A 16,921-nucleotide genomic window follows, 5' to 3' on the forward strand; every position below is an offset into this window, starting at 1 on the left:
CTATGAGTTTTAAATGGTCAAAAACCATTTCAAATTCAACTTGCCAATTTCAAACTCAACTTTCATCTATGACCAGTTTGCTTCAAGTGTGCATAACTTTCTCGTTTTAGCTCCAATTTGCACATAGTTTGAAGCATTGGATCCTAACTTCCAAAGCTTTAAAATGATATATAGCTTGTCAAAAATGGAATTTGGAAAGTGCTCCCAATGTCACCTCAATTTTAGAGTGCATGTTGCCACCAAATTTTGAGTTCCAAATGTCCATGCAAACTTGATGAATCTTGCTTCATGTCTCATTTCCCATGTTCGTGTTTTTCTTTATTACTTTATAATGGTCATTGCTCATCTCTCAAACTCATGATATCTTCATTTTGTCTTTCCCCATTTTCCATGAGTCTTGACTTGCTCATTTCCTCGTTTAACTATTTATTGATCTTTAAAAATCTAAAGTGGTTCAACTTGCGCCATTTTCTTCCCTTAAACTTGAGATGAATCTCTAAAATAAAAGTTAAACTCATAGCTAGAGTCTTAGCATTGATTTAGGTCAAGTTAGGTGATTTGAGTGTCCTTTAGTGCACAAATCATATCTAATATGTGCCATTAAAACACATATTTTGGCTCCAATCATCCCCTTTAACCAAGTTTTGCTAGTCCTTAGCAAATAAAAAGAATAAAAAAGAATGAAAAATATGTAATGAGATTCATGAAACTATAGTGACTCAACATAACATGTTTTACACATAAGATACCCAAGTAGTCAAATTTCTTAGAATTGAGCAAGATGACACAAGATATGCAATCTCTTAGTTTTCTCACCTTATCTTTGTATACATAAACGTGCATCCATGTTTTATCATTCTCCTTAGTGTTTCTAGATTTTCCTTTGATTGGTTCTTTCCACCTAAATCTTATGTGCTTAATTTTGATGTCCCTTTATATTATTCTTGTTAAGAATTTTTCTTAAATTCATATTTCATCATTCTTTAAGTTAAAAAAGGAAGACATTTTATTTTGATTTTTCTTTCTTAGTTTAGGAAATCTCCTTTTATATGACTCAATAGGTACCCACCGACAACTCCTGAGTTTTCACCCAAGGTACAAGGTATTGAAGACCTTTATAGGCCACTTACCCCTCAAGTATCACCCTAGCTCAAGGTAGAACAAGGTTGAATTTCTCAAACTTCGTTTTTTTTTTCTTTTCCAAAATTGAGTTTAGCTTGTGTAGTAAGCAAAATATCGATGACTCCTAACTAGTTGGTTTCGGGGACCAAGGCTTAAATACAAGGCCATTACCCCCTTTAGATAATTGTTTAAGCTTAAATAAGTCATTTTCATTTTTTATATATATCCATATATATTATTTCCTCATTTTGTTGCTTAAGAACAATTCATTTTAAGCTAAAGAAATTATCTTAATCAAGATACCATAAGAGTACATGTGCTTTGAGTCTTAAATAGAAAATAACCATCAAAGAAAAATTAGAGGTATCACAAGGATTCAACCTAACTATTTTTGCACTTAAAGGCATAAAAAGATAAAATAAGCGAACTAATACTCTTACTCTAACTGTATCTCTTCTCAAATTCTAAAGAAATAATGCTACTTAAAAGCATTCTCATGCAAAATAAACCATGAGTCATTTATGTAAATCAAGAATCTCATTAACTAAACAAAGATAGTATGCAAACTTTTGAAAAAAAAATAGGGTTAATATACCTTCCTTCCTTCAACCTAAATTATACAATGTCCGTAGTGTGTAGAATGAGTGAAAAGAATAGGGTGGAAGTGTTATCTCATGATCATAGAATCAGAATGACAAGTCAAAAAACCAAATCTTGTATCAACCAATCATCTGGGAACCAATATTAGAAAGCTACTAAGCAATAAAAATTAATAAAATATCCTAAATAAGAAAAGAAAAGACAAGAAAACAAAGTATAACAATTCAAATCCTAAAAGTCTCAATAGAGAAATAAACTAGAATTCCTAAGCATGAATAAAGGAAAAATAAATGTAAACAAAAACAATAACTAAAAACAACCTAAACCTAACTTTACCTACTAGATAAAGGAAAATGCATCATCCATTTGGAATCTCTTCATCAACAATATGAAAAGTTTCCCCCTATGGCCACACTCATTGTCTAAGGGACTTAAGGTAATGATCTTTCACCTTAAACTTATGGCCAATTTTAGGATTGAGCAAGCTGATGAGGCCAAAAATGGGAACTTGCCTTTTGCTTAGCTTGAACTTTATCCTTTTGTTCTATTTACTATGATGGAATTTTAACTTATCTCTTGTTTTCCTCCACCTGTCATATAGTTCTTTCTCCAAAATACTTAAGTCAATCTTTCCATTCATTCCATGTTTTTTACATTCCTTGGGAATTTTCAGCAACTTTCTACCTTGCACTTCTTTAATTGATGAAGTTGAATCAACCATTAGTTCCATATTTTGCAAGATCTAGCTAATAGGCCTTTGGATGAAACTTTCTATTTGGCATACTTCTTCATTTTTTTCTTTCTCATGATCAATATGTTGATGACTCAAGTTGAATACATTCAACTTCCAATGTCATATTGCCAAAAGAAAGTTGCATTACCTCGTTTCAACAATTGATAAGGGCATTTTTTGTTACTAGAAAGGGTCTTCTAAGAATGATATGCACAAAAATTACTCCCTTACATAATGGCTCAGTGTCTAGTACCACGAAATCGACAAGATAATAGAACTTGTCAACTCGTACTAACATATCCTCTACTATTCCTCTAGGTACTTTGATAAATCGATTAGCCAAAGACAAAGTCATAGTAGTGGTCTTGAGCTTTCCTAACAGTTGCTTGTAGATGGAGTATGATAGGATATTCACACTAGCTCCCAAATCAAGTAAAGCCTTCTCCACATATGTATCCTATTTGCACTGAAACAATGGGGCATCTTGAATCTTTGTATTTCACTGGAGCTTTATTCTTAATGATCACACTTATTTGTTTGGTGAGAAATGTTTTTTTACTGAATTTGATCATTCTTTTCATAGTACACAAATTTTTTAGAAACTTGGCATATATAGGAACTTGCTTGATCATATCTATGAAAGAGATATTTATCTTAACCTGCTTCAACACTTCTAATATTTTTGAGGTTTTGTTTCATACTTTATATTTTTGAAGTACTATTGGAAATGGAAAATGATAGATTTTTCTTTCTTCTTGCTCGCAATGATTTCTTTAAACTTCTCTGATTTTTTTTCAAGTTCCATATTTCTTCCTAAATTTGGACAATTCTTTTTTGTGCCATTATCTTCTATAATTGGATTCTTAAACATTTCATATCCTTTTTCCATTTCTAAGTGTGATCAATCCCTTGCATTCTTCATTCCTTACTTTTGAAATTTCACATAACACACCTTAGATTTTGTTGTGGTTGAGTAGGAACCTCTCTTGATCCTCATTGATCTTACCTTGGTGTTGGATGAACTACTTCATCATATTTTCTAAGCTTGATATGGATGATAAAATCTGCCTTTGGTATTGAAAACCTTGAGATGGTATTCCCTAAGGTGTAAGTCCTTCTTGTCCATTACCTTGGTAATCTTGATACTTTTTGCCTTCATGATGGAACTGATCATTATTGTTACCTCCTCATGACATATTTGAATGATTTTTCCAACCTGAATTGTAAGTGTTGAGTATGGAGAGTTGTTCATTGGTTGTTTATGGGTTCCAATAGCATTAGCCTGCTTAGAGAACATGTCTTGTACTATAACTTGTACTGTAAGTAGTGTAAGACAGGAATGCACATCATGTCCCATGGACTTACATATCAAACACGATTGCATTATTCCCTCGTTGACTATCTAAACCTCTTGAACGTCTTAGCTTCCAAATCATCTAACTTCCTTGTAATAGTGACAATCTTTGTGTGGACATCTAAACCCTTTGGTAATGCATACACTCCACTAGCAGTTACCTCATTTACACCCTTGAATCTTTATTGCTCTTTGATTACATGATCTTCCCAACTTTTAGAAACATCAACCACGTAATCAAGAAACCGAAATGCATCATTTAGGCTCTTGTTCATGAAATCTCTACCACACATTGTCTCAAGGAGTTGCTTTATTTGCGAAGACATGCCCTCATAGAAATATGGCACTAACATCCATTTTTCGAAGCCATGATGAGGGCAAACTCCAACTATCTCCATGTATCTTTCCCAACATGCAAAAAAATTCTCATTTTCCAAAGCTTTAAAGTTCAAGATTGCTTTCTTCAATGCACTAGTTTGGTAGTAGAGAAACCAGTTGTGGCTAGATAATAACATGATTTTAATTTTGTGGCATCGCAAAACATGAGGGTGTACTTAGCTTTGGAGGATTTAGATACTTTCTCATAGTTATGTACTTTTGTATAAACATATCTGGTCTATTGATGTTGCTGTTAAATTCTTCAGTGTCCTCCATATTTGGCTGAGATTCCTAATTTGTTATCTAAAGTCTACCTAAAAGATCTCTTTCCCAACCAAGCATAAAAAAGGAAAAATTTATGGAAATAAAACAACAAAAATTAAAGAAAATCTTAAAAATAAAGAAAGAAAGAAAATAAAATCTAAAAAAAAAACCAAAGAACTAAAACAAAACAATGCACTTTATCCTGGTGATGATAGTTTCCAATCCCCTAGTAATGGTGCCAATTTTTTGACCGATCTTCTTTGTTGTCCAAAATATTAAGCCATTTTACATAGTAACTTTGGTCAAGAAAAACCAGAGAAAGAGTCATTATGACTTTTGTATTACTCCAAGTATCATCCTCAAGGACTAACTTATGGAAATTGTCAATACTAGGATAAATGAATAACTTTTATTTGAATCCTAAAGTGAAAAATAATATGTGAATGAAGTGAAACTAAGCAAAAGAACTAAATTAATAACAAAACAAATTTTGATTTTCAATTCAATTGATTCAAGTCTAGGGCTTTCCACAATCTAACTTAAGGTATAGACATAGAGAAAACAAAGGTTTCTTAAGTAGAATGATCTTAGGGTTTTGGGATCTTTGGCGGCTCGCAATCAACTTGAGCTCTATAACTCAAAATTGAATTTGAAACCTAATTTTTCATTTTTAATACAGATTCCTAAAACTATCAAATGAATGAGATTAATTACTGGTTTAAGGTTTGACTTTTTAACCCTTCCTACTCCTTATAATTTTGTTTTGGGACAAATAACAATAACGAAGACTAAGATAACTAATGATCAAGAGTTACCAAGAATCACTAGTATCGATAATAACCTACTGTATCATTCCCTAAACTAACTCACAATGATAGGATAAAAAATTGATAAATTGTAACCCAACCAATAATTAATCCCATTATTATAACAATTTACCTATTGTTTCTATGAGTTTCTAACCCTTAGGTTTTCATAATTCAAGCCCCAAGTTAGCTTTTTAGCCTTTCATGGGAGTGATGTTACATTCACAATCCATATTAGGGCAAAAATCCAGAATTTAAATCAAAAGAAATTAAAAAAAAATTATTCAATAAAGAAGAAAAGAAATAAACCAAAGTTCTCGTCTTTTTCCCCACAAAAATGTTAAACTCCCAAAAGAGATCCAAGATGCCTAAACCCTAGAACTAAGAGAGTTTATATAGTATCATTAATGACCTAACCATGTACACTCTCATTGGTCACCTATTACAAGTAAAGTCATAAACAACCTAAAAAACTTCAAAAATTATGAGTTCCAAATGATTACAATGTATTTTGAATTGGATGGAGGCCTTTGGAACTCATTTCAACATGTCTTAGGGCTCAAACTTGATCATCAGTGGCTGAGTTTGAAATTAATGCATTACCTTTTAATTAGAGTAATGAATTATCTTAGTTATCAAGATGAGTTTTCCATGGTGAGTGCATTAGTGTGTATAGTTACACATTAGACATGACTTACAATGAATTATAACATTTGGTATCAAGTAGTCATGATTCACTAAACTACTATGTTGTATGTGCTCTCAACTTTACGAGAATATTGAGTTAGTGCTAAGGTTTTTAGTGCTTTAACTTATGGGTGAGACTTTAAGATGGTCATATATTCCCTATGCTACTGTTGATTGAGGTAGGTAGAAATAAGTATTCTCAAAATAGGCACTATAATTTCTCATAGGTCTGAGATAGTGTATAGCCTTGGGTCATCCTAAAGACATGCAATCATGAAATCTGTGTTCATGATCATGTGTTCATGATCAAATCCGGTCATATGATAATCTAGTACATTTATTCACAGAAGTGTAACTATTGACTATATTGAAATATTAAGATACAACATTGGAATGCAAAAATTAAGGCTTTACTAGTTGAAGTGTTAAAAAAAACATAATTATATTTACATGAGAAGAAAAATACTAATATGTATAAACTATACTTTTTTTTTTTTTCCTTTGTCTAAGTTTTGTCTCGTTGAATTTTACTAGCAAGGTTTTTAATGAGATAGTTCTAACAATCAAACCACTTAAAGAATATTATATTGTTTTTCTTTCACTAGGGCTTTTCCTATTAGATTTTTCCTAGTAAGATTTTAACAAAGCATATTCTTATGATCACCCAAGAAAAGTGTTCTTGAATATGGAATTTGTCATATTGTGAGAACTTGTAGATGATCATTCATATTGATGTAAATCTTTTCTTAACTTTCTATAAAAAATGGAAACTTGCTACTAAAAAGATATTCTATTTTCTTTGAGCATTCCAATGTGTTCTTTTCTTGTTTTTTCTTTTAATTCTTTTATTTTACAATAACTTAACCAATCTTTGAGGTTGTATTTTTACTACAAATAGTTCATACAATAGTCGGAAGGCTAATTGAACATGATCATTGATGGGGACCTTGGATTTTTTTGTTCACAAACCTCGGATTATGTAGGTACATGCAAATCTACCTTAGGGTTTTATAGAAACTAATCTAAGTGGAAACATGGCTTTTAAAGCCATTTAGATTAATAGAACAAGAGAAGTAACATTCATACATGGATCAAGATGTTCCCAAATCAATTCCTTGAAGTGAAAAAGATGTTTGAATACTTTGGAAGTCACAAACACCCAAATCTTTCCACCCAATGACTCCAACCATAACCTCAACACTACAAATAGTGGACTTTGGAAGGGAGGATGCCTTAGCTCTTTCTCTCTCTTTCTGGATGTGGAAGGCGATTCTCTCACTAGAGTGTTGGAAACCCTAACCTCTAACAAAGTATTTATAAGATTCCTCTATTGGGCTTAAGTAACTTAAGCCTACTAAAGCTTAAGTCACTTAATGTAGCTCAAAAGAGTCCTAATTGATTAATTAACCACACAAGGTCATCTAATTTCATCAAATGACCTATTTTTATTTAATTTCATCAAACTCCACTTGAGAATATATTTTTTTATCATTAAAATGAAATTGAGCTAGCAAACAATAGTTAATATACATAAGACTTGGGAACATAAAATTGCTTTTACCATCTAATATTATTAAAATCATACATATATTATTGTCAAGAAAATTAGCTTAATATGTATAATATTAATCGTTTTACCATCTATCAAAATTTCATCTAAATTTTTTGTGATTTTTTATTTTTACAAAAATTTATTCACATTTTTGTCACATACTTGCTATTGACCGTAGGTTTTCCAAATATTTTTTCTAAATGGTTTCTCAAGCAAAAAAAATGATAATAATAATGATGATTTTATAAAAAAAAAATTAAAAATAGGATAATAAACCTACATAATATGTCTATGTTTTTTTTCATGGAATCAAACGTACAAATAATTCCTATTATCAGACATGATAATCAACTACTAATTTTTTTTCAATTTTATGGTCACCATTTTGCACTATATTATTTTACAGAAATGGTACCTTTATTTCCAGCAACTTCTAGACTTAATTTGAATCAGAAATGAATAAATTTTTAATTTCATATGGTGTTGTCTTCTTAATGACGACATCATAAACCCAAATATAACATCACCTTGATTCTCCAAGTGAAAATATTTTTTGCAATGCTTCACCCTTATTAATTTCAGGCCTTAAGATGTTGTTAGGTTGATAATGACATCATAATTTGTTCTTGTAATAGTGGGAAGGTATAATGGCCATGGAGATGTCAAATTTGTTTATTTGAGTGATGCCTATTATTTTCATCATTTTTATCATATATTTTTTTTGTATAATTACTTATATAATAAAATAATAATTTAATGCAAATATATATATATAGTTAATGTATAATAATCATTTTTATCATGATAAGATGATAATTAGATGAGAAAAATAGTATTACTCTTTGATTATTTTATTTTAATATTTATTTATTTATTTATTCTTGGGTAGCCATCAATGGGGTTGTTGGAAATTGTTGGGTGGGGAAAGTTAGGAAGGGAATATTTTTCCTATTTTTAGTATCTTTTGGAAAAAAGAGCCATATAGAATTCAAAATGTCTTTCAATGGCGAATCTGAAGTTAAAGATAAGGGAAAGCTATAAAGCATTTTCTCTAGTGGAATTCCATTTTACCTTGGCATGCAAGGTCCCAACCCCTCAAGGTCAGCCATGGTCCTGCAAGAGATTCTTCAATGCCAGCCAGCCTAACCCATATGAATACTGCAGCTGAATTTATTACTAATAATAATAGAGTAGGTTCCGGAGTCTGGACATGCTAGTCAGCACCATAGGAAAGAGATGGGGGCATATGAAGACAACCATCCAGAGCTCAGTATTCATACTTTTTTGTAGCAAGAATTCATTGTGTTCATTGAATATCTCAACAATAATAGAGAAGGCTGTGGGCATATTGGTTTAGGCCTGGGACCATTTCAAAAATTATTTCACAGGTAATAAAATTTTATCCTTTTAAAGATGTAGCTACATGGTGAAAGAACACACAGCTGGCCATTCCTATTTTTTTCAGCCAAATTTCCAATGAATTCTCATCAGTTCTTTGATGGTTCCATACCAGAAAGATTCAAAGAAGAGGCCATGGCTTTGAACCCAACTGTTGAAACCCAACTACAACACTAGTGGACCTTGGTAGGTGTCCAAATGATGAAGGTAAATTGCAGTTGTGATGGGAAAACACTGTAAAAGTTGGTGAATTTTTGGTATGAGAAAGTGAGGTAAATGATGGGGAGGAAAACTGAGCGTCCATTAGGGGGAAAAAGGCAGATTGGGAGGAAAGTTCAAACCTGAAAATCATGACTTAGGGCTAATCCAAAAGACTTGAAGCCAAATCATCCATCATTTTGCTTTTGAAAAAAATGATTTGAAGTTCTAATTAACCATGGCCACGTCCATTTCAACAGTGCATCCATTGACTAAGAATGGCAAACATCCACATTATACTGTCTTTGAATTAGTTTTCACTATGAATTCCAATGTCTCCTCTCCGGCATCCAAACTTGAATAAAATAATTTATTTTCTTAACCACAAGTTTTGAAATCTCTCGTGTATTCAATCCAATGTCGGTCATGGGGAGGTATATATATATATTTATATACACACAGCCACATCTCCATGCTTCACATTGATCATACTTATATATATATGTATATATATATTGATATATTAGCCTTGATCTACAATGGGAATCCAACTAGCATTTTCCTTGGACTTTGATTCTTAATTGTTAAAACCCACCTACTTTTTGGTTAGATATGGTGCAATGTGAGGTAAAGACAAGCCTACTTTTCTCCAAATCATACTATTCAAAGGCCCCAACCAAGGAAAAACAATGCAATGGATTGTATTTTGGCTCCTAAGAGAAAGACTTTTTAGACTAATAATTATTTAAAGCTATAACAATCCATGTTGGAGGTGATGGGTTGTGCCCAAATCTCATCCGTGAATGGCTCGTAGTGTGGGGTCGCCTATCTTTGTGGTCCACACGAATGGCACGTGAGCTTAGGGTTAGGATTAGGGGTAAGGGTACATGATCAATAATGGGTTATTTTTTAAGCAACCTCTTTTCTTAATTTTCATGAATGGGGAAAGGTAGGTTGATATGATAGTGATATGGGCACATTTTTGGTCGGTGAAGGAATTTTTCACTTTGTTGAATGCATCAATTCAGGTAGGAAAAATTCACACTGGGGTCACTTGGGGACCATTCTTTTAGGGTTCTTGCTAGTTGTTTTTCCCTCTTAAGATTTGTGTGTCTATTCACTTTTTAATGAAATTGGGTTGTTGGGATTTTGGTGGAGAAATCCCATCTTCATTGATTAGGAAGGCTAATGGTCAAGATTAGGCGGTTGGCTCTTATAATTTGACTTAGTGGAGTTGTTGGCAATTAACAAAAGATGATTAAAGGATAGGAAAATGGACACAACTCCATTTTCTCAATGCAAATACTTTTCAATGTCTCTTGAATGTATGGCTCATGTAAAGTAAACTATTTCCCTTGCCGAGGAAAAGGATAAGAGAGGGCATATGGGAAAAATGAATATTTTTTTTCTTTTTAGTCTTATTTTATGTGTGCCAACAAAAGCATAAAGATGGTTAAAGACTTAAAGTTTACTTAAAATGATGGGATTAAAATTATTTGCTATTGAACTAATTTTTGAACCAACTTAGTGTTTATCTAATTCTCGATACACTTTTTATTTTTAAAAACAAAAAATAATAATAATTTGTGCATAAAATATTAGAACTTTTTGGAGACTTATATTAAAAATGTTATACTTGTTTAAAATTGATTAAAAATTCAAGCATTAAATAATTTTTAATATCTCAAATTTTAAATATTTTAAAAATAATTTTAAATAACATAAACTAAATTTTTTACTTTTCATGAAAGAGTTTTTTTAAATTTCTATTTTTAAAAATAAAAATAAGAAGTGTATCCAAACCAACCATGACCATCCATCTCAAATTATACCAATGGTTTAATTTGACACTTCATTTCATGCTTTCTTACTCAAGCATGCATTCATTTCATTCAAATATTGGTATGATTAACTAAAATGGAATCACTTAACTTAATCTTGTTTCTCTTTTAATCTCATGAGTACCTTCTGTCACTTACATGCACACGAGGGCATGACCAAAAAATATAAAAACAAAAACCCCAAAACTTAAATTCAAAAAAAAAAAAAAAAAAAAAAAGTCTTCAAGCAAACTCAGAACTCCCTCTTTTCTCTCACAAGAAGAACAATAACCCTAGCTAGCTCTTTTTCTTTTTCAGAATATAATGGGAAGTGGCTTTTGTTCCCAACAAGCATGTAAAATGGGCATGACAATCAATAAATCTTTTCTTACTTTCTCTTTAACTTTTGTGGGCATGCAATGAATGAATGAATGAATGAAATGAGAGAATGAACCAAAGTGATTAATAAAGAAGAAGAAGAAGAAGAGCTAGGCAAGATCACATGTGAAAAGTAGTACTGCAAGACAACTAGTGGTTCAGCTAGTAGCTTCATGTATACATGTAAAAACTCTCATGGGTCATGGCAGTGGGCATATATGGAGGTGTTTTTTTTCAGGATCAAAGGTGTTTGAGAGTTGGGAAACAAATGGGGCCCTAGTGCATAGCCACTACACAACTCCATTGTTGAGGAGTCAACCTCAATGCTTTCTTTTAGTCCCTCAAACATCCAACATTGCCCATCATTTCTCAACCTGATCATCCATGAAATTTCAAAGAAAAACAACCACGGGCTCGCCATTGAGACAAAAAGGAGAGTTAGAGGCACGCAACAAAAGCATTTTTGTCTTCACCACCTTTCTTCCCTATTTTCTCATGGTAAAGTGCTTTTTACTTCTCTCTCAATTTGCTTGCATGTAATTGCTACGTTTTTGTTTTCTTTCTTTCTTTTCTCCTTTTTCTAGAGGTGCACGTGGGAATGATGCCACTGTGACTGTCCATCACTCACCCGTGTGTGTGTGTTTTCACTCATAAATGAGACTTGTAATTATTACATTCCTAGTGGAAGGTTTTCAGATTTATTATTCAACATTTTTTAATGATATTTTTTTGAATTATGGATGGGAATAATTAATTACTTAATTACCATTCATAAATATATACTGAGAAGACATGAGGGATGGGCCTCCACAAATTTATGGATGGTGTTTGGAGCAGGGAAAGGAAGGGAATTAAATGATAGGAAAGGAGTGATTGGTTGGTGGGAAAAACAAAAAAAGGAAAAAGCACATGGCGTTAACAGAGGGTAATTAGTGGTGAATTAATTGGGGAATTTTTTCTGATGGGCAAATTATGGGTTTTTTTTATGGTGGCCACGTCAGACAAATTAAGTGAAAAGTGAAAGAAAAAGAAAAAGAAAAAGAAAAAGAATTCCAAATTCCAAACTATTAATTGCTTCCATAATTTTACTATCTCATGTGAAAGCCCTTTATGTCACATCAAATTATATATGTTTCTTTAAGCAAATGAAAATAAAATGAAGTGGACAAAACATGAGTGGAAACAACAATCTCCATAGCCCACAACACAAAAAGAAAAAATGGAAGACACCCACAATATAGCAGACAGTAATTATAGCAAAAAAGACACAAAATGTTGGTGCATTTTCACAGTAGATGGCTCAAAAATCATCCACAGCGAGGTCCACCCAAGTTAGGTGGTCTCAACCAATCACCCATAAACAGGAGAGAATTGATGGGTCAAGAAGCCAACTCCATCTACCATCTGGCCCTACCATAGGGATAGGCTGAAAACTTCTGTCCATATATATATGCAAACTCTCCCTATATATATATATATATAGACTTTGGTCTCTACCAGAGCTGCTCTCTCGCTGTTAAAGTTGCACCCTCATGAAGGAAACACTAAGGTACTTAGCAGGTCTTGCAGGCCCAAGTGGGTATGGCTCCAATTCAACTGCTGAGCAAGTTACGGAAGATTGTTCTCTTCCTTCTCAGCTGACTGCTATAATCACTGGTTTGTCTCTAACCATGGAAAAATACAAAGAAATCAAACTTTCTAGTAATGTATCAGTTTCTTTTCTGTTTGGATCCCAAGAGTTTCTCCAATGAGTGCTTTAATCTTCCTACAGTGTGTCGAATCTAAAATCTTTAATGGGGTTTTGAGGGAATTTCCCAAGAAGTTGCTTACTATGTTTTTTTTCTTAGCCTTTCTTGAATGAAAACATTTTCCCCGGATGTTTTTGGGTGATGTGTATATATGTGTGTACTTCTCCCTCCAATCAGAATCCCTACTTGTATTTAATAATGGTTCCTTTTCACCACAGACTTACAGTACGTACTATGGTTTTGTCCTTTCCTGAATAGTTTTCCCCTCATTGGTTCTCTAATGATATCCTCTTCAGTAGTACAAGGTTTCATCTGGTTCTTGAATTCTAAAATTAAGGAAAATTGTGTCGAATTCTGATGTTGTGGGTTTGATATTGAAGGGGCCACGTCGGGCATAGGGGCGGAGACGGCGAGAGTGATGGCTAAAAGAGGGGTGAGAGTGATCATTCCGGCGAGGGACTTGAAGAAAGCAGGTGAAATGAAGGAGAAAATCCAGAAGGAGAGCCCAAAGGCTGAGGTTATAGTGTTGGAGATTGATCTCAGCTCATTTGCCTCCATCAAGAGGTTCTGCTCTGAGTTCTTATCTCTAGGACTCCCCCTACACATCCTCATGTGAGTTATGTCGCATCATTCTCCATTCATGTCCCATTTCTCTGATGTATACTTTTTTTCGATCTGATGAACTCACATCTTTATATATTAAAGATATCAATAAAGGAGATCACGATATAAAGATACAAACAAATTAGACCGGTATATAATTAGTCCCGGGTATATAGATCCAAATATGCACATGTGGGCTATTACGTTTTTAGTACTTATCGATACTATAATAAAGTTCCATGTATTTGAAGAAGCAATATAAACAACTAATGGGGAGGAAAATGACTTTTGCAGAAACAATGCAGGAAAGTTCTCTCACAAGTTGGAGTTTTCTGAAGACAAAATTGAGATGTCATTTGCTACAAATTACTTAGGTAAATCTCCCAACTTTGCTCTGCTTTAGAGTTACAATTTGGGCCGGGTGGTCCTGGGCCAGGGACTGACTTTTGTGGGGAAGAATAAATGACATCTGTCTGAATTAATTCTTTGGGCAGGGCATTTTTTACTAACAGAGTTGTTGATAGAGAAGATGGTAGAGACAGCAGCACAAACAGGCATACAGGGAAGGATAATCAATGTTTCTTCGGTAATTCACAGCTGGGTGAAGAGAGATGGCTTTCGCTTCAACCAGATGCTTAACCCAAAAAAGTAAATTACTTTCCTTAATTATATCAAATATATATATATATATATATATATATATATATATATATATATATATATATATATATATATATATATATATATATATATATATGTTTTTCCGTACTCCCATCTCATTATATTGTTTAATCACAACGGGTGCAGCTACAATGGCACTAGAGCCTATGCACAGTCCAAACTAGCCAACATATTGCATGCCAAGGAGCTGGCAAGACAGCTTAAGGTAGAGAGCTAAGTCTCCCCTTTAATGGGGATTCTTCAATTTTCTCAACAACCAAACAAGGATAAATGTTGTGTAATGTTACATTGCAGGCAAGAAATGCAAGAGTGACAATCAATGCAGTGCACCCAGGAATTGTGAAGACAGGGATCATCAGAGATCACAAAGGCTTTATCACAGGCAAGAATTCATCATTCATTCACAATTTTAGAAAAAATATAAAATGGAAGAGAAGAGAAGAGGACAAGAGTCAAGACTAATGATATGTTTATGAATATGTGCTGCAGATTCTCTGTTTTTCATAGCATCAAAGCTACTAAAATCGACCTCTCAGGTAATGTTGTCATCCACATTACCTTATATGATGAGTGAGTTATGAAGTTAAGAATTAAGATAGAGATGAAGGAAGGGAGTTTGGGGTTTAAGCTAAAGCTAAAGGGGGGTGCTGATGTTTTTGTGGGTGGATGGGCGCAGGGAGCATCAACGACATGCTACGTAGGACTGAGTAGGAAGACAGAAGGAGTGAGTGGAAAGTACTATGCAGACTGCAACGAGTGTAGCTGCTCAAGCATGGCAAATGATGAAAGTGAAGCACACAACCTATGGAGGCAGAGCCGTGCATTGATCCACAGACGGTTGCGTCTACCAGCTGCTGCTGCCTGAGACTTGGACTTGAGATGTGTCCTTTTTCTTCTGTATAACTCTATACATAACAGGAACTCATCTCTCTCTCTCTCTCTCTCTCTCTCTGTACATATTTTTTTTTACATATACGTATATAATGTGTACAAGGCATTGGCATTTAGTGGTCAAGTACAAAGTAATAAAGGAACAGTCAGTATTGTCCTCCCAATGTCTCTCTCTCTGTAGGGTCGGGAGGTTGGGATTGGGCTTGGTACCGTAGTCGAAAAGGGATTATCTCATCAAAATCTGACCTCCTATGGCAAGTTGCCTTCCCGTTTTTCCATTTTTCCATCATTTGTTATACCTAAAGAGAAAAATAAAAATAAAAACAAAAAATGGTGACAATATTTTGGCCTAAGAAATTTTGGCATTAATTTGTTTAATTTTTGAGTTTAAAGATATTTTTTATAAATTATTAGATTGGTTAATAAATTCAACATAAGTATTCAAAATTTGTTAGTTTAGAAAGAAAATTTGAAAGTCTTTAGGATAATAAACTAAAATTTGAATATGAGTAAACACATATAAGTATGTATTAATAATCCACATTCTTTTTTTATTAAATTACTTTTGGAATACAGTAGGAAATAAATAGGACTCTTAGGAGCCTAGAATCCTAACTAAGTGAGACCCTTAGTAACTTGGAATCCTAACTAAGTGAAGAGAAAAAATAGTAACTAAAGAGAAAAAATAGGAAAGGTCCTAACTACTCCAAGTTTGTTATTGGATTTTATTGAAGGAAAACTTAAAAATCCTAACTAACTTCCTAACTTTCTTCTAACACCTCACCTCAAGTTGGAGCATAGATGTCAATCATGCCCAACCGACTAACAAGAAATTCAAAGTTTGGTCAACACAGTCCCTTCATTAAATTGCCAGTAGTTTGCTACATGGTAGGAACGAATGACATGAAAATAAGTCTTGCTTTAAGTTTTTCTTTTATCAAGTGTTTATCAATCTCGATGTGCTTGGTTATGTTGTATTGCACTGGGTTGTGAGTTATGCTTATAACTCATTTGTTGTCACAATACAACTTTATAGTTATGTTTATTGGTTGCTTCAACTCTTCAAGTACTCGTTGAAACCATATGATTTCACACACTCCATAACTCAACCTCTACTCTGCTTCAAGCTACTACATTTTGCCTTTTGCCCCTTCATGTAACCAGATTTCCCAAATGTAAACTTTCTATATGTCACAGACCTTACCCAATCTACATCTATGTAGACTTTAATTGTCTATTGTTCGCCCTTCTTGAAAAGTAAAACTTTTTTTTGGAGAGCTCTTCAAGTATCTCAATATTTGATAAGCAACTTCAAGATGCTCTTTACTTGGAGAATGTATAAATTGACTCACCATACCAATGGAAAATGCAATGTTAGTCCATGTATGAGACAAACAAATCAATTTTCCCACTAATCTTTGGTACTGAGTCGTATCTACAGGAGCCCCTTGCTTGTTATCTCTAAGGTTTTTGTTAGGATCAATTGGTGTGTCTGTAGGTTTGCAACCACTCATCCTAGTCTCTTTGAGTAGATCTAGGATATATTTTTGTTGTGAGACCATAATCCATTTTTTAGATCGAGCTACCTCCATTCTAAGAAAATAGCTCAAGGATCCCAAGTCTTTGATCTCAAATTCTACTACTAGACAAGTCTTCAACTGATTCATCTCATTCTCATCATCACTCGTGAGTATGATATCATCTACAT

General features: G+C 33.3%; 1 protein-coding gene across 2 annotated transcripts; it reads left to right on the forward strand.

The window, feature by feature from the left end:
* The first annotated feature begins 12,794 nt into the window (after window positions 1–12,794).
* On the forward strand, window positions 12,795–15,377 carry LOC117904883 (short-chain dehydrogenase TIC 32 B, chloroplastic). 2 transcript variants are annotated; one of them, XM_034817690.1, is made up of 8 exons: window positions 12,795–12,946; window positions 13,419–13,650; window positions 13,936–14,015; window positions 14,136–14,289; window positions 14,443–14,527; window positions 14,617–14,704; window positions 14,812–14,858; window positions 14,999–15,377. In XM_034817690.1, the coding sequence occupies exons 1-8, from the start codon at window positions 12,823–12,825 to the stop codon at window positions 15,185–15,187; spliced, it is 999 nt and encodes a 332-aa protein (XP_034673581.1). In that variant the 5' UTR covers window positions 12,795–12,822; the 3' UTR covers window positions 15,188–15,377. The 2 variants fall into 2 exon arrangements, with proteins under 2 accessions (XP_034673581.1, XP_034673582.1); XM_034817691.1 differs by having other exon boundaries at window positions 14,449–14,527.
* The last annotated feature ends 1,544 nt before the right edge of the window (window positions 15,378–16,921 follow it).

Source organism: Vitis riparia, chromosome 17, assembly GCF_004353265.1.
Source record: "Vitis riparia cultivar Riparia Gloire de Montpellier isolate 1030 chromosome 17, EGFV_Vit.rip_1.0, whole genome shotgun sequence".
In the NCBI taxonomy this organism is placed as follows: Eukaryota; Viridiplantae; Streptophyta; class Magnoliopsida; order Vitales; family Vitaceae; genus Vitis; species Vitis riparia.

Excerpts from the sequence above, each read along its gene's own strand:
- LOC117904883 (XM_034817690.1), top strand. The coding sequence starts at position 12,823 with ATGAAGGAAACACTAAGGTACTTAGCAGGTCTTGCAGGCCCAAGTGGG. Across the intron at positions 14,528-14,616 it reads AGCTGGCAAGACAGCTTAAG|GCAAGAAATGCAAGAGTGAC; the intron begins GTAGAGAGCTAA and ends GTTACATTGCAG. Across the intron at positions 14,705-14,811 it reads TCACAAAGGCTTTATCACAG|ATTCTCTGTTTTTCATAGCA; the intron begins GCAAGAATTCAT and ends TATGTGCTGCAG.